The 18,802-nt window shown below is 48.9% G+C and overlaps 1 protein-coding gene and 1 non-coding gene across 3 annotated transcripts in view; both read right to left on the bottom strand.

Moving 5' to 3' along the window:
* Positions 1-18,802, bottom strand: part of B4GALT1 (beta-1,4-galactosyltransferase 1) — a 50,869-nt gene that overhangs the window by 16,530 nt on the left and 15,537 nt on the right. Inside the window, exons 2-3 of one of the 2 annotated variants that reach the window (XM_053656208.1) lie at positions 7,006-7,241; positions 1,000-3,616 (exon numbers count right to left, since the gene is read on the bottom strand). In XM_053656208.1, the coding sequence (XP_053512183.1) occupies positions 3,503-3,616; positions 7,006-7,241 (350 nt within the window). In that variant the 3' untranslated portion in view covers positions 1,000-3,502. Of the gene's footprint in view, positions 1-999; positions 3,617-7,005; positions 7,242-18,802 lie in introns of those variants that run through there. The other variant, XM_037159882.2, reaches the window with a different exon arrangement.
* Positions 14,827-14,968, bottom strand: LOC119060035 (small nucleolar RNA SNORA19). Its single transcript, XR_008389963.1, has one exon. It is a non-coding gene; the product is annotated as a small nucleolar RNA SNORA19 (small nucleolar RNA).

The following is an 18,802-nucleotide window of genomic DNA, read 5'->3' as shown; positions in this document are numbered from 1 at the left end:
CGGGACTCCTCTCTCTGTAGGAGGTGGAGGGAACAGAAGAGGAGGTAGTGCAGAGTAAGAAGCAGACCAGAGAGAAGGTCCTCCTTCAGCAGGCTTCACTACAAACAGAATAAACAAGTAAAGGAGAAAGGCCCCCACTAGAAGGAAAAAAAGAAAAAAGAGAGAGAAGGTGGATGCAAGGCAGGTAAGGAAGGCAGGCAAATGTTAAGGCTGCAAAGGACAAGGGGCCCATTCTGACCATCCCCATTCCAGAGCAAGGATAATTCCTAATAAGTGGTTATTCCTGGTCCTGAAGTTAAGGGTGGGCAGAGAAAATGGCATTTCTCAGAAAAATGTCCAGGGAGGCAATTCACCAGCTGTGTGAGCACCTGTAAGTGCTCTGACACATTCCTCAGGGGAGCGGAGCAAACTATGGACAGAGAAGGGGAAAGGCAGCGCAGGAGATTCCCGATCTCGGGGCAGCGCACAAGCAGTGACGGGCACAGATACCCAGTTCTCCCACGGCCCTCCTCGGCCCTGGGCTCCAAAAGTCTGAGGGCTCGAAGGAGGCGGTACTGCAGGACAGGATCAGCCATGCCCCGCCGGAGCCCCATTCCTGCACACCTCGGTCTGGCCACCGATGGCAGGGGGAGGAAATCCAAGGCAGGGATGGGGGATGGTAAAAGATGGTCAGGATACAAACCAAACCAGTGGGGGCCACAGGCCCAGGCAGCTCTCCTCAGTAACGGGCAGACTCATGAGTCTGTTTTACCCCAATTCATCTGGATCTCATTTAGGAACAAGCTGACTGGTCCAGGGACAGAGATGAGCTTCTGAGAATGGTGACTTCTACTCATTGAGGGTACAAGGGTTCTCTCCAAACCTGCCCACACTTGATCCCAGACAAGCAGCCTGGGACCATCTCACAACAGTGCACAGATGGAAAATATTCCAAAGCCAGAGAAAGCCAGGGCCCCCTCTAATTTCCCTCCCACCCCAGCATTTCAGGCCAGGGTTTACCTGTTAGCATGATAATTAGGCAAGTCTCACACAGGGTTCTGAGGCTGTTATTCCAAAGGCATGTCCCCCCTCCCTCCATGAGCCAGTGGGACAGCAGAGCCATGTGGAGGTGGACCCGTACCGCAGTGAGGGAAAGAGAGGCATTCCTTAGGATTCATGTGATCTCCGTCCAACCCCAGCTCCACCACCCAGCCACCACAGGTCCCAAGGAAGACACTTACCTTCATGAGCCTTCCCTCAGCAAGAACAATGAGAATAACCATTTGCCTCACCGGAAGGTTGTCAGAGTCAAAATTCAAAGTGAGACCTTTAAAGATGTTCAGTCCAAAGGACCAGAACTGTAAAGTTTCATGACCATAAACAACCACCACAGGGTTAAAGTAAGCACTCTGCATTTTTCCTGAAAAGGGAGGTCACCCCAAGGGCTGTGTCCTAGGCTCTGGTCAACAAGGAATAGAAAACTCTGGGGAAAAGCCCCAAGGGAGGAGCTGGGTAGATTCCCAAGGATTGTGATATGGCCTGACTGCAAAAGGGGGCTTCACCTCCAAGAAGCACTGCCCTCACTAGAGAATGGGGAGCAAGGGGTCCTGACAGGGGTCCAAGTACAGGGGCAGGAGCCACAGGGAGTGGCTCTGTGCTCCAAACCTTGACTGAGCACCAGAGCCATGGGGTGAAGGAGACAGAGACAGTCAGGCCCAGGAGCTGTGACTCCAGGGGCCGCTGGCTGGGCTGAGCATGCACTCAGGCACTCACCCCTCATTGCTCACTGGGATGCGCCGAGTGGCCTGTGAGCAGGAGGGAGGGAGAAGTCTGCTCCACTTGGGGCTTCATGGAGCTAATAAGGTGTGGGGGCTGCTAAATGATGGCCAGGAAGAGAGCAGGAAGGGGACGGAAGGCAGGCAAGCAGGGCAGAGGGGACGGCAGAAGCAGACACCAGGCAGGAGCAGTGTATAACTGGGTGAGGATGAAGAACCCAGTATCACTGTGACACAAGGTTTGAATGAAGCCTGAGGAAGAAGTGGCTGGAGGTAGGTCAGAGCTGGACTGCAGAGGGTCCCAGATGCTGAACTCAGGGCTTCAGATTCTGTAGACCCTTGCCTTTGGGCAGTGGGGACATACTGAAGGTTTTAAAGAGAGGGCGCGACATGGTAGAACTAGAAAAATCTTGGCAACTGAGTGAGATCAGAGGTGCCAGAAAATATACACGTGGACTTGGAGAGACCAGTCCTGGGTGCTGGCTGTATGGCAAAGGGCAGCTGTGCTGATTACAAACTCACCAGGCCAGCTGGCCTCCATTCTTCACCTGTGGGTAACTTTTATGATGGTTAATCTCACAAAGGTCCTGTGTTTATTTAGGGCTGGTGCTGCCAGCTGGCAACCTGTCTTCCCTTCGCTTTGGGTAATATTAGTTTCCTTTCCTCATTAAAGTATGACTAAGTGTAGTATGCACCCCACCCCATTTGCTATGACGTCTTAAAGCACACTTCTGCGTCAATGTTTAGCGCTGGACCGTGGTGGGGCTTCCGTGCTTCAGAGCAGCACGTTTGGTGCCAATGGGCTGGCAGTGCCCGAACTCTGAAGGCAGACTCAAACACTGGTGGGCTGGGGCAGGTGACCTGAGGACAAACAGCAATGCTTGTACTCTATCCCGACTGGTAACCTCGCCACCCACCCCACCACTTATTGTGAGGTGTAGGTTCTTCAGGTTATTGGAAGAGCCTAAACCAAAATAGGGTGGTTAACAGCTTAATATGGACAGGGGTAGGAGCCACAAAAGCCTGTGAAAGGTCATCCCCTGTAGGTGGAGCTTGAGATACAACCCTATTGCGAAGGAGCTGGTAGGCTTGACATGGTACCTACACCCCCTGAGATTCTGTTACCTGATGGGTCTCTGTATTATGTCATTATCCAGTCCCCTTTGACCCTACAGAAGCCACACAAATGACTGGGAGAGTCTCAATGCTGGCACTGAGTGACTGAGTGGGGCCAGAGCAGGAGAGCAGTAAAGAGGTGAGCCCTGGCTGGTGTGGCTCAGTGGATTGCGCACGGGCCTGCGAACCAAAGGATTGAGGTTCGATTCCCAGTCAGGGCACATGCCTGGGTTGCAGGCCAGTTCCCAGCAGGGGACACACGAGAGGCAACCATACATTGCTATTTCTCTCCATCTCTCCTTCCCTTCCCCTCTAAACATAAATAAACCCTTAAAAATAATACTGAGTAGAGAAAATAGGCAAGAAGCGGGCTGGGAGAAGAAACGCAAATCATAGCAGTAACAGCTCATGTTTACTGAGGGTTCACCGTATGCCGGGTGCTTCACAGCCTGTGCAGTAGAGGAAACCGAGGAACTCAGCTGAGCTCAAATGGGAGAACTCAAGCCTGAGGTCACTAGCTGAAAAGTGGGACAGCAAGAACCCAGGAAGTCTAGGCTGGAGCTCACTCCCCACCCTGGAGAGCCAGCTTCGAGCAGCTTCAGGGGAGGGACTGAACGGCCTCGAGGGGAAAGTCACTGCGCGTGCAGTGAGCGGGCACTAGGGATCAGGCCCAGGGTTGGAGCTCCAGCACGACCAGCATTTATGCGACTTCCTACTTCCCTTCTCTGAGCCTCGGTTTCCTCCACCTGCAAAACAGAGCAGACATTTTCATACTACCTAGCTTCGGGGGTCCAGGAAAATCCCAGCAAAGACCAAAGGGGAAGTGAGGGAGTAGAGGTTCTGTTCTTAATAACCTGTTTGAGAACCCCTGGACTAGATGTCTCAGGGGCCCCTCCTATTTTAAGTGTTCATTCTCTCTCTAACCTTAAATGGGGCTGGGGATGAGCAGTCAAAATGAGAGCAGGGTGTCTGAGCCGGGAGACAAGAGAGGCTCTAATGATGCCTATCTGCTCAATAGTACATAAAGGTCAAAGCCAGATGCTACGAACTCCCTCTCCTCATCTAAAACAACTATCAAAGAGAGAACACAAGGAGTTTCTAAGTCAAATGGGGGAATGATGCAAATGTTTCTCCCTTGGCCTCTTTCCTTCAAAGGTTTAGGTTTCCTGTCACCACTCTGTTCTTTGTAACTTTGAGACAGATCATCTTTACTGGAAAGGGAGGGCAAAACCCAAGTTTCTCCTTAGTCTCCTTATCTCAAAATCAGGCTGTATTTCTCCAAGAAACCAGGGTAGAGTTGGAACAGGAGAAAAAAGTTATCAGGAGGAGAAGGAGATAAAGAGGAAAGACTCTCTTAATGTGGAAAGTTACGATTCTCTTGAGGTAGGAACAGATGTAGCAGCAAAACACCGGGGAGGAGGTGATGGGGAGGGGGTGGTGGGGAGGGGAGATGGTACTGGCAAGGCCAGAGGGGAAAAAAGACATAAACATGTTTGAAAAGCTAGACAGAATTTCCAGTGCTGAGTTGCAAGTGGGAAAGATAAGAAAGAGAGGGAGAACTGGGGTCCTCAGGATCCTAGAGAAAGTGAAAGAGGTGGGGGCTTCCTCCTTTCCCCAAAGTGTGACCCACGGAACATTCATTATTTGAGAAGGTTCTTAGAAAACCATCCCCCAGGCAAGCAAGCTCAGGCGACACGGGGTGCTGAGTGCTTCTGGTGGCTATAAGGACACTAGTGCGCTGAAGGTCCTGCGGGCCTGAGACCTGCCTCCCACTGCTCCGGCCAGCACCCCTCCAAGGCATCTGGCCCAGCTCTCTGCTTTGGAAAGCACACTTTGAGAGATGTCCTGACTTAAGCAGTGCCCAGTGTTAGCAGCTCGGGGGCGCCACTGGTTCATGCTGGCTTGCTTAGCTTTTCCGCCAGTGTGGACTGGGGCAGGTAGAAGCAGATAGCTGGTGTACTGACATGGGAAAATTTACTGTCTGAAACCTGAGGATTATCTGTATAAATTATGTGATAGGAATTTAAAATGGTGGCTAAATTTCACTGGTCCAGTATTTGTTTTGACTTGATAATTAAACAGGGAAGTCTTGAGCCCTGGCTGGTGTAGCTCAGTGGATTGAGCACGGGCCTGCGAACCAAACAATCGCGGTTCGATTCCCAGTCAGGGCACATGCCAGGGTTGCAGGCAGGTTCCCTGCAGGCCAGTTCCCAGCAGGGGACGCACGAAAGGCAACCATACATTGATGTTTCTCTCCCTCTCTCCTTCCCTTCCCCTCTAAAGATAAATAAATAAAATCTTTAAAAAAAAAAAAAACAGGGAAGTCTTACATTCATCAAAACTTTAACCTATCTATACACTGGTGTATCCATCCCCTCTAGTTTTCCCTGACTTCAGTCACCTAAATTCAAAAACTCGGCATCATCACTAACTCTTTTACCCTCTTCATGCAAGTATAGATTTTAATGCAACTCAGATGTAATCCAGATCACAGCTGTCCATCTGCTGCTCAGGAAGATTTGCCAGAGGCCATCGGATGCCTCGCTGAGTAAGATTTGACAACGCTGTGTCTACAGTGTATTACTCATCCACTGGCCTGAAAACCGTCAAAGGCAGGAAGGAGATGCAGCCGGCAGGAGGGCATGACTTGTACTTTTTCCCGCTGGTTCCTGGTGATGGTGGCTTTCCTCTTCCGGGCACTCGCTGCCACTGCTTTAACAACAGACTCCTGAATCTATGATTAACATGTGCTCACTGGAATCACACTAGGGTTCCTCGGTGACAGGGCTTTTTTAAACACATACTTGTTGGATTAATGTGGTCTGGCATTTCCTAGCTCAGTCTTACATTCGCCAACGTTATTCTGCGGTGAGTGGCCCACAGCTATCCTGCTGACAGATTTTTCTCAGGGCCCTGGTCTGTGCCTCACTTGGCCAAGGGACTCAAACATTCACCTGCTCTCCCAGCCTTGAGCTTCTGTTCCCTCGTAAACAGGGCTGTTCTGCTCTTTCCTGACAGACTCAGCTCCAACATCTGGCCCTACAACCTCTGCTGCCTTTACCACCCAATAGTCATCTCAATCTCTAGGAACAAGCAAGGCTCCTTTTTCCTTAAAGTCCCCATTCACTGTCTCCAGCTGAGATGTCCATGTCTCCTATGAGTACCCGAGAAGAAGTAGTTAAATTGGATAAATTTGAAATTGCCTAAAAGTCTGACATCTAAATGGGAAGGGGGGTTATTTTCAAAAAGGAAAATACAGCCATAGCTGTTGTGGCTCAGTTGTTTGGAGCACCAACCCACAAACCGAAGGACTGAAGGTTCAATTCCCATTCAGGACACATGCCTGGCTTACGGGTTCTGTCCTTGGTTGGGGCACAACTGGGGGATGGGTACTTCTCTCTCATGTGGATGTTTCTCTCTCACGGTGGTGTTTCTCTCCCTCCCTTTCTCCCTACCTTCCCCCCTTTCTAAAATCAATGGCCATGCCCTGACCAGAGTGGCTCAGTCGTTTAGACATCATCCTGTGAAGCAAAAGGTCACTGGTTCAGTTCAATTCTCAGTCAGTGTACATGCCTGGGTTGCACATCAGGTCCCTGGTTGGGGGCATGCAAGAGGCAACTGATTGATGTTTCTCTCTCACACTGATGTTTCTCTCCCTTCCTTTCTCCCTCCTTTTCTCCTTCCCCTCTCCTCTCTCTGAAAATAAAGAAATAAAACCTTCCAAAAAATAATAAAATCAACAGGCATATTCTTGGGTGAGGATTTAAAAAAATTTTTTAAAATACACAGGTATCTAGAGACATAAAGTAATCAGTGCTTTAATTGGAGAGAACTACAATTATTATTTTTCTCTCAATTTTGTTGGAAGACTACTTCCAGAAAAAAGAACCAAAAACCCTCAAACAAAATATCCCAGCAATTTCCCTTGCCGAAAAGAGTTAACAGCAACAAGCAAGTACACTGTATGTCATTTAGCTTATCTACACTCATTAAAGATAAGAAGGTAGCACAACTGAGTTGTAAAATGTCACATACCTCGGAAATCACTTCTTTTCCTTCTACACTCATTACTCTCAAATACTATGCCATATTTACACACTCACACCCGTCCTCACCCCATCTTCCCGGACCTCACCTGATTGATAACATAGACGCCATAGTCCAACTGCTGCCGTTGGAGGATTGGGTGCAAGTAATACAGCCAGTACTTGAGGTGTTCCTGCCGGTTGCGGTATGGAATGATGATGGCCACCTTGTGGGGAGAGATGCAGTCCTTGGGGGCGTAGCGACCGCCCACCTTGACCTCAGGGTTCTGTTTCGCCAGAAGCGTCAGGTCCACGGGCGCCTTAAACTCGATCAGCAGGGGGCCAACTAGAGGGTGGAGGGAAGGAGAAGTTAGCGGGCCACAGGACTCGCTCGCTGCTTTGCAGGAGTGTCAGATAGCCAGGCTGCAGGAGACGGCCCTTCCAGAGAGGCGGCAGGGCCATGGAAAAGGCACTCATGCCCCGCCCTAGGTACTGTGTCTAGCAGTAGTGTGACCAACCACTGCAGGAAAGTCGCACCAGGCAGACCTGGATGGCTGGTCACCCTCGGAGGCACTCACCTATGCAGGACAGGTCCCCTTCAGAATCTATGTTTCCCAACTGTAACATGAAAACAGGGCAACTCCTGCTCCGACGTCTGAGTGGGCTATTGTAAGGATCAGAGAGCATGCAGAAAACACATTCTCAGAGATTCTGAGGTTGAGACCTAGCTCTGCCAGTTCCCAGTGTGTGGCTTTGGACAGGTTCTTTCTGAACTTAGCCTAACTGAGAAAAAGGGCGTGAGTGTGCACAAGCACACACGTGCGTGTGTGTTGGAGAGTTCAGTGTTGAGAAAATCAGAAGGCAGCCTCATGGGTTGATGCCCAGGAGAAACAAACTTGATGGGAAGGACTGGAGGAAATGAGACCCTGGAAGAGACCAAGGGGGAAGAGATGAAAACAGCTGGAAAGAACATCGGAGAAGAACGCTTAGGAAAATCGGGGAGTGAAGGAGTAACAGAGGGAATGAAGAAGGGAGGAAAAGTCAGGGATGACTGCAAAGTGTCTGGCCTGGGAGAACATGGCTCCGGAGGAGAATGAGTCGGTCAGAGAGCCTTTTGGCCTAGATGAAAAACTAATAAGATGCAGATGGTGGGTTTTTATTAGTGGCAAGTTGGGAAGAGGGAAAGGCAAGGGTCAGGATCCAGACACAGGCATGGAAGTCCCTGCTTCCTAAACAGAAACAGGTGGAGCTAAGAGAGAGCTGCCGGGGAGGGCCCCTCACACAGCAGAGATGGTGAGCGCCGTGGGAAGCTGACTGGCCCAGGGACACACAGGGATTGGGGACAGAGTCACTGAACCAGGCCCCCAGTATTCCCTGTAGGCCAGACTTTCTCAAAGTGGGTTCCAGGAACCACTAATCCCAGCAAGTTGCTCAGATGCTCCCTGGTCACATCAGGGTAGGAACTCTGCCTGCTAAATCCTGCCTCGGGAAAGTCAGGAGGTACGCCAGAGGCTTTGAGAAGCTGTGTAATCCAGAAACCCCTTCACTTTACTTAACCTACCAGCTCCCAAACTTACTGGGGAATAGTAACCTTTGTGCCATCTGATCAGGGGGCACACTTTGAGAACTGTTACTCTAGTGTAACCACCTTTACCTGTAAAGCAAACTAGTCACAGAACAAAGGAAGGAACCTACAGAACAGAGGTGAGAACACTGACCACAAACTCAGAGCAAGTTCACCTGAAACATGCTCGTGAGAACCAGTATGCAGCCCTCTCACCCTGTTTAGCAATGATATGTGGCTCTCCAAGTGCCCCTATCCCCAGAGATCACTCATTCTCCTGAAATGAGACAGCTCAAGAAAGCTGTGACTCTTGCTTCTCTGGCCCGACCACAGGTGCAAACTCACCATCTCCTCCCCGCCCCCTGCAGCCCCCTACAACACTCCACTCACCTTCTCTCCCTCCCGTGCTGACCCAGTTCCACCATCATGAGACCTGTTCCCACTCATTTTCTTCGGAGATACAGCTCTGATCATGACTCTCCCGCTAAAAGCCTCCGATGGCTCTAAGGCTGTGTCGCCTTGGACAAAGGAAGGCCAAATCTCGTAACTTGGCAACAAGGCCCTTCAGTCTCAGTTCTACCTCCTTCTCCACTCTTACAAAGCAGGCCTAGGACCACAGAAATGCCCTTCCTCCTCCTTCTAACAAGAGACACCAGAATTTTAGCAGCAAAGCCCCAGTCTGGTCTCAACCTTTCCCATTCTTCATTAGAATGGAGCTCCACAGAGCTCAGAGAGCAGATCCCCTGGGGGCAGGAAGGGAAGCCTCAGGGTTCCAAAGCTCTGTTGCCTTCCTGGCCGTGTACCTCCCTCTCTGGAAGGACAGGGGTCTCACAGATCAGTCCCTCACCTGACTGCTGGCTCCAGTCTCCAAGGGTGCCATCAGAGTAGCGGGCTCTCAGGCTGAGAAAGGGTGAACCCTGGAGTGGTTTTTCCCAAAACTACCATCAAAATCACTTGAGGCAGGTTATAAAAATATGAAATCTCAGACTCACCCCCCTAGAGAGCCTGACTCAGCAGATCTTGGGAAGGACCTAAGTGGACAGATAATGTTAACAGAGCCCAGGTGATTCTGTTTGCACAAATTGGGCAACAGAGAGATGATCTTCCTCTCCTCAAGTCTTGGGGCTTTCAGGCAAGGAGGGTTCTTAGCATCTCCCACAACTCACACGTCATGGAAGACGTGTGAGTCTTCCTGCTGTGCGGTGCACTTGTGAAAAAACATGAGAAAAGATCTGTCATTGGCGTCCTCTCACTTCAGAGGGCCCCACAACATCTGCAACCCCCCAGCCCCACTGTACCTTTGCTTCTCAAGATATTGCTAAATATAACCCCATTTTCAGGAACACAAGAGGCATCTGGACTGTCACCCTACACTTGCTCACACTTTCTGAAACCAGCCCAGAAGACAGGAATTCATACTTGCGCTGCCTAGCTGCCTGAAGCACACACCTGCAGGCCCATCTTAGTGGTGCCCCTTTCAGGAGTTCCAGAAAGGTGGTCTTGGGTTTCTTGGACAGAAGAAAGGATGCCTGGGCCCTGGTTCAGCTTCAACAGTGTGTTGCTGGATGATCTATCTTTCAGCAAGCACCATCTGCTTTCAACATACTGGTTTCCCATTTACAAATTGCAAGGACTGGAATTCAACCTGCTCCAGAAAAACTCTTATCTGCCACCACCCCCATGGGCTCCTCCAATGGCTCGTGTGGAGCCTTATCATTGAACAGCCTCTCTTCTCACCCACCTGCTTCTCTTTGTGCCCCTCACAACCCCTATCATGTTTCCAGCACATTAAGAGCACATTGATGCCTGGATCCTGCCTCACCTGCCCGATCTGGCAATTCCTTCCCCACCTTCTCTCTGTGAAGCCTCCACAGCTCTGAGAATCCTACAGATCACACCTCTGAGAGTGGGTAGCACCTAGCAGTCAATGGCAGCTCCAGACCTGGAGCAGAATGCCTCCTTGGATCCAGTGCCAGCCAGGTGGCCTCCCTGAGTGCCCTGCAAATCTCCTGCCATGCTGCAGGGATTGCCCTCTGCTGTCTGCCTGGCCCAGTCCCAGTGAGAAAATCCACAGAGCTCAGACTCCAGAAGGGGAGTGACCAGCTCTGCCCGGAACCTTGCAGAGCTGCTACCAGGTCTCACAGCCACTGCTTGAGGCTTCTGGGAAAAAGCAAAAAACGGAAGGCTTTGTGACAGTCCTCAGGCTAAGCCAAGGCTCCCTTGCTGTGAGGCACATGGCGTATGCTACCACAGGGCCTCAGCCCCGCTGGGCTGGCTTGTGTGTTTTCTTGGCTCTGGGAGCTGGGAAGCAGGGTTACGTAAGCAGATGAGCAGATGTGAGCCTGTCCTTCACTCCCCCAGCTAAAGCCCTGCCACGTGGGCCTCTCAGCTGGGAGCCCAGGTCATGGCCTTGCGTGTAAGTCACTCAATAACTTCAATGTGTGAGGCTCAACTCAGACAAATTCCACTGCTCCCTTGCTCGGCACGGCAAACCCAAATACACACACAATCCTCCATGAAAAGCCCTGCTAATCTACAGCCAACCCAGCACAGACTCCCTGCCTCGCTTTCTTGATAGCTAGACTAGCTGAATCCTCTAGCCTCAGCAAAACAGGCTGGAACATTGAGTCACTGCTTGCCAACTGACACCCAGTGCTCCAGACACAAACCTTGGCCAGACGCTGGGTAGTGACAATGTTTCACCAGCCTGGACAAAACAGCAACAGTTAGGGGAGTGTAGGTGGTTCATTAGCTAAATGTAACCAATGTATCAGAATGTCCTTTCCTCTAAGACTGAGACCTTCTTACTCTTTAAATATTAAGATGTCCTTTCTTTTTATGAAATAATTACAATTGATTTTGGTGCTGGATTGCTTGCTTGCTTGCTTGATTGATTTAAAATTTTGGTGCTGGATTGGAAGCCATGGGTCAAGCCCCTCAGTTCTTAAAAAAATTTTCCTGAGCAGTGAATTCAAACATTTGGGAACTGTGAGCTTTGTGCTCTGAAAGCTCCCAGCTGGAATGTCTTCCTTGGCCAGGCCTCAGTCCTGACAGTACATGGCACAGCCCCTCTTTGAGCTCTCTCCTCCCCAACCATAGTGTTGTTCCATGGGCACTGTGTGTGGGCCGTTTCTCTCTGCACCCATCTTCCAAGAGCTAGATATGCACTGGAAGCTGAGCCAGACACTACCAAATCCCCAGGCTTGGGAATGACAGCAATTTGCAGTGGTCACATGAATTCATGGTACCCTCCATGGCCCCTCTACTGCACATCCATGGCCCCCCTCCAAGCACCATCTACTGCACAGGGGCTCATCCTAAACCTCTCTGGGCCTTCGGGGAACAGAAGCTCTCCAGAGTTCTCCAAGGACTTAGTCATAACCAATCCAACAGCTGCCTGGCCTTGGCTCAAACATCACGACCCCTAGGAAGCCTTCTTAGACCACTCAAGACTAGTTCTCACTCTTTCCCCACCTCAAGTACTCATAGCACCACATCCATCCAAACATGCACCAGTTAGTCAGTCATACCATGTGCCAGTGATACCAGGCATGCAGCAACAAGCTTGAGTTAAGAGGAGGCCTTTGTTCTTGGTGGGGGGTGGGGAAGACCAGCAAAGCAGACAAGATGGTGGGGGTGACAGTGGTGAGAACCACTGACATGACACAAAAAAAGCGGAGTCAACTCTAGGGCCAGGGAAGAAAGTCAAGGAAAGCTGTGCAGAGATGCAGCTGCCTGAACTGCACCTCTCAGCTCCTCTCCAGGGGCTCAGCTCACAGAATTGTGAGTGTCCACTTAGCTGCCATGGACCCAGAGTATGCCAACCAATCTTAGCTGGGTGGATGGCGCACAGCTCTTCTCCCTGCTCCCCTGCCACTGAAGCAACCAACAAAGGGGACTGTGGTAAAGCTGGAGAAATCCTGATGGAAGAGCATGGAGACAGAGAACTACCGGGAGGGTCTTCTCGAATCTCGCATTAACCATTTCTCACTGAGTGTTAAAATCTAACTCTCCAAGGCTTCAAAAATACTGAAAAAAAGGGCACCTGTCAGAGGAAGTCTACGGAACACAGCCCAGGTGGCAAGGGCAAGCTGGACAAATTGGGCACAGTGGGGCCAGCTGCTCTCCAACCAACTCTGCTCAGGAGTCGCCCTGCCATGTGCCCAAACTGCCACACTTTGTAGGTCTTCCAAAATATGACCTGGAAACAACCTGGCTAGCAATGGGCCACCGATCTCAGTGGAACTGGTCTTGCTTGTGCCCTGCTCTCTCCCCCATTATAAACCCCCACCCCACCTTCCAACAAAGGCCAGGCACTCTCATTTGCTACTCTCTTTGCTTTCAAAATGCCAGTGAGCCTCCCACCTATTGTAAATGTCCCCAAACTGTGCAAGAATCACCTGGGGAAGCCGGCTGCAGACTCCTGGGTCCTACTCACCACACCTTGGGCTGGGGGCTAGGACTCTGCATTTTAACACCAAGCATTCTGGGTAATTTTAATGTGGGTCCCTGGATTATAGTTGGAGAAATGCTGGTTTATAGATTCACTCATTAACTACTACCTCCACCTACCCCCCTGAAGCTCTCACGTAAGAGTGAGGTACCAAGGAAAACGGCTTACACTCAGGAACCACTGCGCATTTCTCCTTCCTGACAACGTATGTCATGTAACGGAACACATTTCACCTCTGGCTTTTGTAAAGGGACAGATGTCATAACTATTTTGGGCCATACGGCCTGAATGTCTACATTTTTTAAAAGTTTTTATTTATTTATTTTTAGAGAGAAGGGAAGGGAAGGAGAAAGAGGGAGAGAAACATCAATGTGTGGTTGCCTCTCACGTGCCCCCTACTGGGGATCTGGCCTGCAACCCAGGCCTGTGCCCTGACTGGGAATTGAACTGGTGATGAATGTCTACATTTTAACTCATCCCCAGCCTTAACATTTTTTTCTCTATTTCTGATTTTATATATGTTGGTCCTTTTTTATGGTGTGTATTCTTATAAGCTATCTCAAAAACCTTTGTGAAAGCTACCAATTGGTAACACAACAATCCTTCAAAGTTCAAACCAAATGTCATTCTCTCTTTAAAGTTTTTCTTCAAGCCCCTTGGGTCAGTAATCCCTGCTCCAGATGCCCCAAACATCCGTGATGCTACAATGAGACCTTCAGGATGAGGGTGCCCTGCTTCCTCCCTCATCTCCATGAGGGCAGGGACTGTACCCTTCCTTTTTGTACCTGGGACAGTTACTTGCAAAGCAGCATCAACAAACATGGGCTGACCCATACAGCACGGGTTCAACTACTAGTTAAGAAGCTGAGCCCTGACTGGTTTGGCTCAGTAAGTTGGGCATCATCCTGCAAACCAAAAGTTTGCTGGTTCAATTCCCAACCAGGGCACATGCCCGGGTTGTGGACCAAATCCCCAGAAGGGGGGCATGCGAGAAGGCAACCAATCGATGTTTCTCTCACACATCAGTGTTTCTCTCCTTCTCTTGCTCCCTCCCTTCCCCTCTCTCTAAAAATAAACGAAATCTTAAGAAGCAGCAGCAGCAGCTGAACAGAGCGGGGAACCACCTTGCCTTCAATGCTTGAGAATCTAGACTGTTGTCCTCATACACATCTACAACCAAGGTCACCAAGGGCAAAAACACTTCCCTTTCCAGGCTCTTAAGATGACTTTGGGTCTAGGCACAGCACCTGGACGAGCACATCGCCAACCCTCAATTTTAAAATAAGTTCCTTACAGGTTCCAGGCCGACGGTTCAAACTTTGTGGCAGTGGAGAGCTCACGGAAATGTTCCGTTTCCTCGTCTAAACCTCGCACTGTCACGTCAAACAGGTGCGGCACCAAATACCACTTGTTCCTTGACAGAATAGCTCCAAATCTAAAATCTGATGTGGGCTGTGAGATCACCAGAAAACCCTTACTTAGGCAGTCACTCAGTCCAGGGTCCTGTCACCAAGTGTATCAAGGCCTGAACCCGAGGGAGCAAAGCCATGGTCAGATTCCATCACCCTGAAGGGTGGGGATCCTCTCTGAACCAGAACCAGGAAGGGTCCTGGCAGACCAGGGCTGGAGGAACCTTCGGAGTTACGTTTAGCCCCATGGTTACACATGGGGGTTTGAAACTGAAGGCCAGAGAGATTGACAGGCCTCCTCAAGGACATCCATTCTTGGATTGTCCTCCCCGCCACAAGGAAAGCTGCCTTTGTTTCCCCTTATTAGTCCTTTAGGTTCTTGTGTTCATGGACACGTCCACACAGTGGACAGACTGCAGCACACGTGCCCCTTGACTCTCCCTGCGCTGTGCGCATGGAGAGTCTATCTCAGAGTCCTTTTTTTTTTACTTTTTTTTTTTTTACTATTTGTCTGAAGGAGACTGGTAGCATTACTATTTAGTAACCAACAACTACTACTACTGCTAATTAACCTTCAACTACTTGTATAGCACATAAGAAATAACACTGCTCACATATACAAGAAAGCAGGTCAATTCAGAATCCTTTTCAACCGAGGGTTCTAGGAGCTACCAACGGATCCCGGGTGGCCCAAATATGAATCCTACTTGACCTCACTAACATAAACCCTGCTTACGTGCATCTCTATACCACGTGTCCAGGGCTCCTGAATTCTGAGGCAGGGGAATTAAAGGAGAGATTACTGAGAAACCTCTAGAGCTCCCGGCACTGTGGGCACGGCAGTACATTCCGTCCTGGGGTGATCCAAAAAGGTTCTCTTTTCTTTTTAATTTTTATTGAATTTATTGAGGTGACATAGTTAATAAAATTATATACTATAATACATCATCTGTATATTGTATTCCCCATCCAAAGTCAAGTCTCTTTCCATCACCATTTATCTTCCCTTAACCCTGTTCTACTTCCCCAAAAAGGTTTTCACCCTCAGTGTAACCACAGGGATGCAAGGCCCCGAGGTCAAGAAACAGTGTTGCGGACCACAGGCTTTTGAAAGCCCAGGAAACGGGCTTCCCAGTGTTTGTCCACTGGGGAAAATTGTCCCAGGAGGATTTCTGCTTTGTTTGGTCCTGACCTAAACACAGATTTTTCCCCTCCTCATCCAGCTGTTTTTCCTCCCTCTCTCCCTCCCTCCCTCCCTCTGCTAGAATCTGTGGAAATTGCGCCTGCCCGCGGTGATGTGAGCACTACCAGGAACAGCTAGCGAGGACAACTTGGACACGCCACGTCAGCCCTAGGAAGATCCTGCTGCATCTCTCTCCTCTTAGAACTACAGCACTTCTGGGAGGAATGATTTGAACTTCTTGGAGAGGATCAGAATGACAGAGTCCGGTATTTTATTTTAAGACCGACCCCTCTGAGCTGAGGCGGTCCCCAGCCTCCTCTGAGGCTCCACTATCACCCCGGAGACAGTCAGCAACAGGCAGCCCAGGGCCAGGGTGGCAGGAGGCACCTTTATCCATTCCTCTTCTGATTACTTCCCCCTCCTCTGGTATGAGAACACTTTGCTCTGCACATTCTTAAGTCATTTGTTAGAAAAAATATAGAAATTTGACACACAGCTCTACAGGAAGCAAATGCAATTTTCATGGGAAGCAGCATGGTAGGAACAGGTCACAGACCAGGGTTCAAATCCCCGTGCCACTTCTGAACAGTCACGGGCGAGTTTCATAACCTTTGAACCTTGTCAGTGACAGCACAGTACTTAACCCAATAGACCTATAGCATATATTTGCTGAATATATGAATAATATTTGCATATAGGGCTCTGCCTGGCGTGGCTCGTCCCGAGAACCACAGGGTCACTGGTTTGATTACTAGGGCACGTCCCGGTCAGGGGCGCACAGGAGGCAACCACGCTGATGTTTCTCTCCCTGTTTCTCCCTCCCTTTCTCTAAAAATAAATAACTAAAATCTTAAAAAAAAAAAAACTTGTATGTGGGCCTTACACTCCAAGAGGCAAAGTCATTCTCAATAGAATTCAACAGAGGCTAAAGGGTCATAAAGCTCGACTGTCTGCTGAGGACAATCAGCGGAGTGAGGCTACACCACGACACCTAAAATGTAGCAGAGGGTCCTGCCTTTGGGCGTGTCTGGGCCACACTGGAAGAAGAAGAGCTGTCCTGGGCCACACATTAAATACACAAACACTAACGAAAACAAAAAAATCTCATCGTGTTTTAAGTAAATTTACCATTTTGTGTTAAGTTACTTAGGGTAAATTTACTGCAGCCACAGGATGGACACCCCTGATAGAGGAACTTAGGGTATTGACGCAGTTACAGAAAAAGAGAAGTGCCGGTGAGACCGCACAGAACAAAGAAAAAGGGTCGTGTTCTAACAGAAGACAGCATGGGCAATGTGAACAGACAGATGACGGACTCAGAGAATATATCTGCGATGCCTGCGACCAGCAAGGGATGAGCATCCAGAATGTATTAAAAAGTCCTGCATATCAACAAGAAAAGTGTAAGAACCTCGATGAAAAAAACCAAACAGCTAGAGGATTATTATGAATAAGCTACTTACGAGAGAGGAATCCCAAAGGCCGTCAGGCGTATGAAGACGTTATTTGTAATTAGAGAAAAGCAAGTTAAAACAAGAGCTTTCCCAGCACATTTATTCATTTGGCAAAAATTAAGAAGCTGGTTATGCCAAGTATTTGTGGAGGTGCAGAGACACTCACGCTCCACTGGAGGAAATGTGAACAGGGGCTGAATTCAGGGGTGGTAGCCAGCACTCCCAGATCAACATAAATACACACACAGGTTCACAGAGGACCTGCTCCGGAAGTCTGTCCCTTACAGCAGCACTTGTGGAGGCAGTGCGGGGGTCTATCATTACGAAAGGGAGAAAGAAAATTGGTATGAACACCATGGACACTAGATGCACACACAGCAACGCGAATGGCTCTTAAAAACAAGGTGAGCACCTGGAGCCCATTCTTGGTTTCTAAATACCATGTTCTATTAAAAACAATCAGAGCCGCTCAGAGAAATGGCTGATTCCAGGGCTCAGTCAGGGACCGAGCAAGAGGAACCTGGACCATCTTGCTGTATCTAACAGGAAGGAAGTCCTCAAATATTTTAAAAGGACACAGGAGTTAACCTGAAGAGGATCTAACTGGCCAAATCTGGGACAATCTGAGCATCAAAATAAATAATCCTAGTAAAGAATTATGAGCTACTGAATAAAATAAGGATCCATAAGTCTGCACCGAATTAACAGGGGTGAAGGGAAAGCTCTTCCTTACATAAAAATGCCAACTAATAAACCTAGAAGGAATGACAATGCAATTAGATCACCAAAAACCATAATAACTGATTCAGGCAAGAATCATCAATAGATGCTAAATACCAAAAAATAACAGGATATTTACATAACCTTTTAGTATACTTTTTAAAAAATTATTACTATTTTTATTGCTGCTCAAGGCCATAATATACGTTTTAATTAAAAATGGTAAAATAGTACCAGTAGCTTCATAATGGAGAAGTGGCAGATGCCACCATAATGAAGTGATCAAAGTCCATGTGGCCGGTAAGGACCGAGTTAACAGCATGTGCCTCCAGACACGGTGCATGGACAAGTCAGCACTGCTCGCGTGGTACTCCTGTGAAAGGCGCACAGTCCCATCCCAAGGGAACACCAGATGGGCCCAAACCGAGGGCCTTTCCACAAAGTAACTGGCATGCACTCTTCAGCAATGTAGTGCTGTGTAGTACAAAGAAAGACTCGGGCATTGTTCCAGATTAAGAGACTAGAAAGACACAACAACTGAATACAGTGCATCGTCTTTGACAAGGACAGTCTTGGGACAACTAACAAATCCTCCTAAGGTCTATAAGTGAGACGGGAATTTTTCAAGGTTGTTTTCCTGATGTTGATCATTACACCATGGCAGTGATTTTCAACCAGTGTGATACAAGAATTTTTAAAACACGCAAAACCTGGCCCTGGCTGGGGAGCTCGGTTGGTTAGAGCATTGTCCCGATACACCGAGGCTGCAGGTTCGATCCTGGGTCAGGGTACATGCAAGCATCAACCAATGGATGCATAAATGAGTGGAATGACAAACTGATGTTTCTATCTTTCTTCCTCTCTCTCTCTCTCTCTCTAATCTCAATAATAAAAATTTATATAAATAAATAAAAACATGCAATACATGACTATGTAGTCAGGTACGCTGACCTCTTTTCCCTTAGACTGTCAAATAAAAAAATGACAACGGCCAACACAATAGCTGTCTGGTGTGGATGAATCAAAATCATACCAATTTTTCTGTCAGATTGGCAAAAAGTCTACTTTTTGGTATGTCACAGAATTTTAGCTATTAGTTTATGTGTGACATGAGATTAAAAAGT

The sequence above is a fragment of the Artibeus jamaicensis genome, unplaced genomic scaffold (assembly GCF_021234435.1).
Source record: "Artibeus jamaicensis isolate MK-2021 breed Jamaican fruit bat unplaced genomic scaffold, CSHL_Jam_final scaffold_1964, whole genome shotgun sequence".
NCBI lineage: Eukaryota > Metazoa > Chordata > Mammalia > Chiroptera > Phyllostomidae > Artibeus > Artibeus jamaicensis.
The sequence above is the reverse complement of the archived record's forward strand: the minus strand, read 5'-3'. Positions and strand labels throughout refer to the sequence as shown.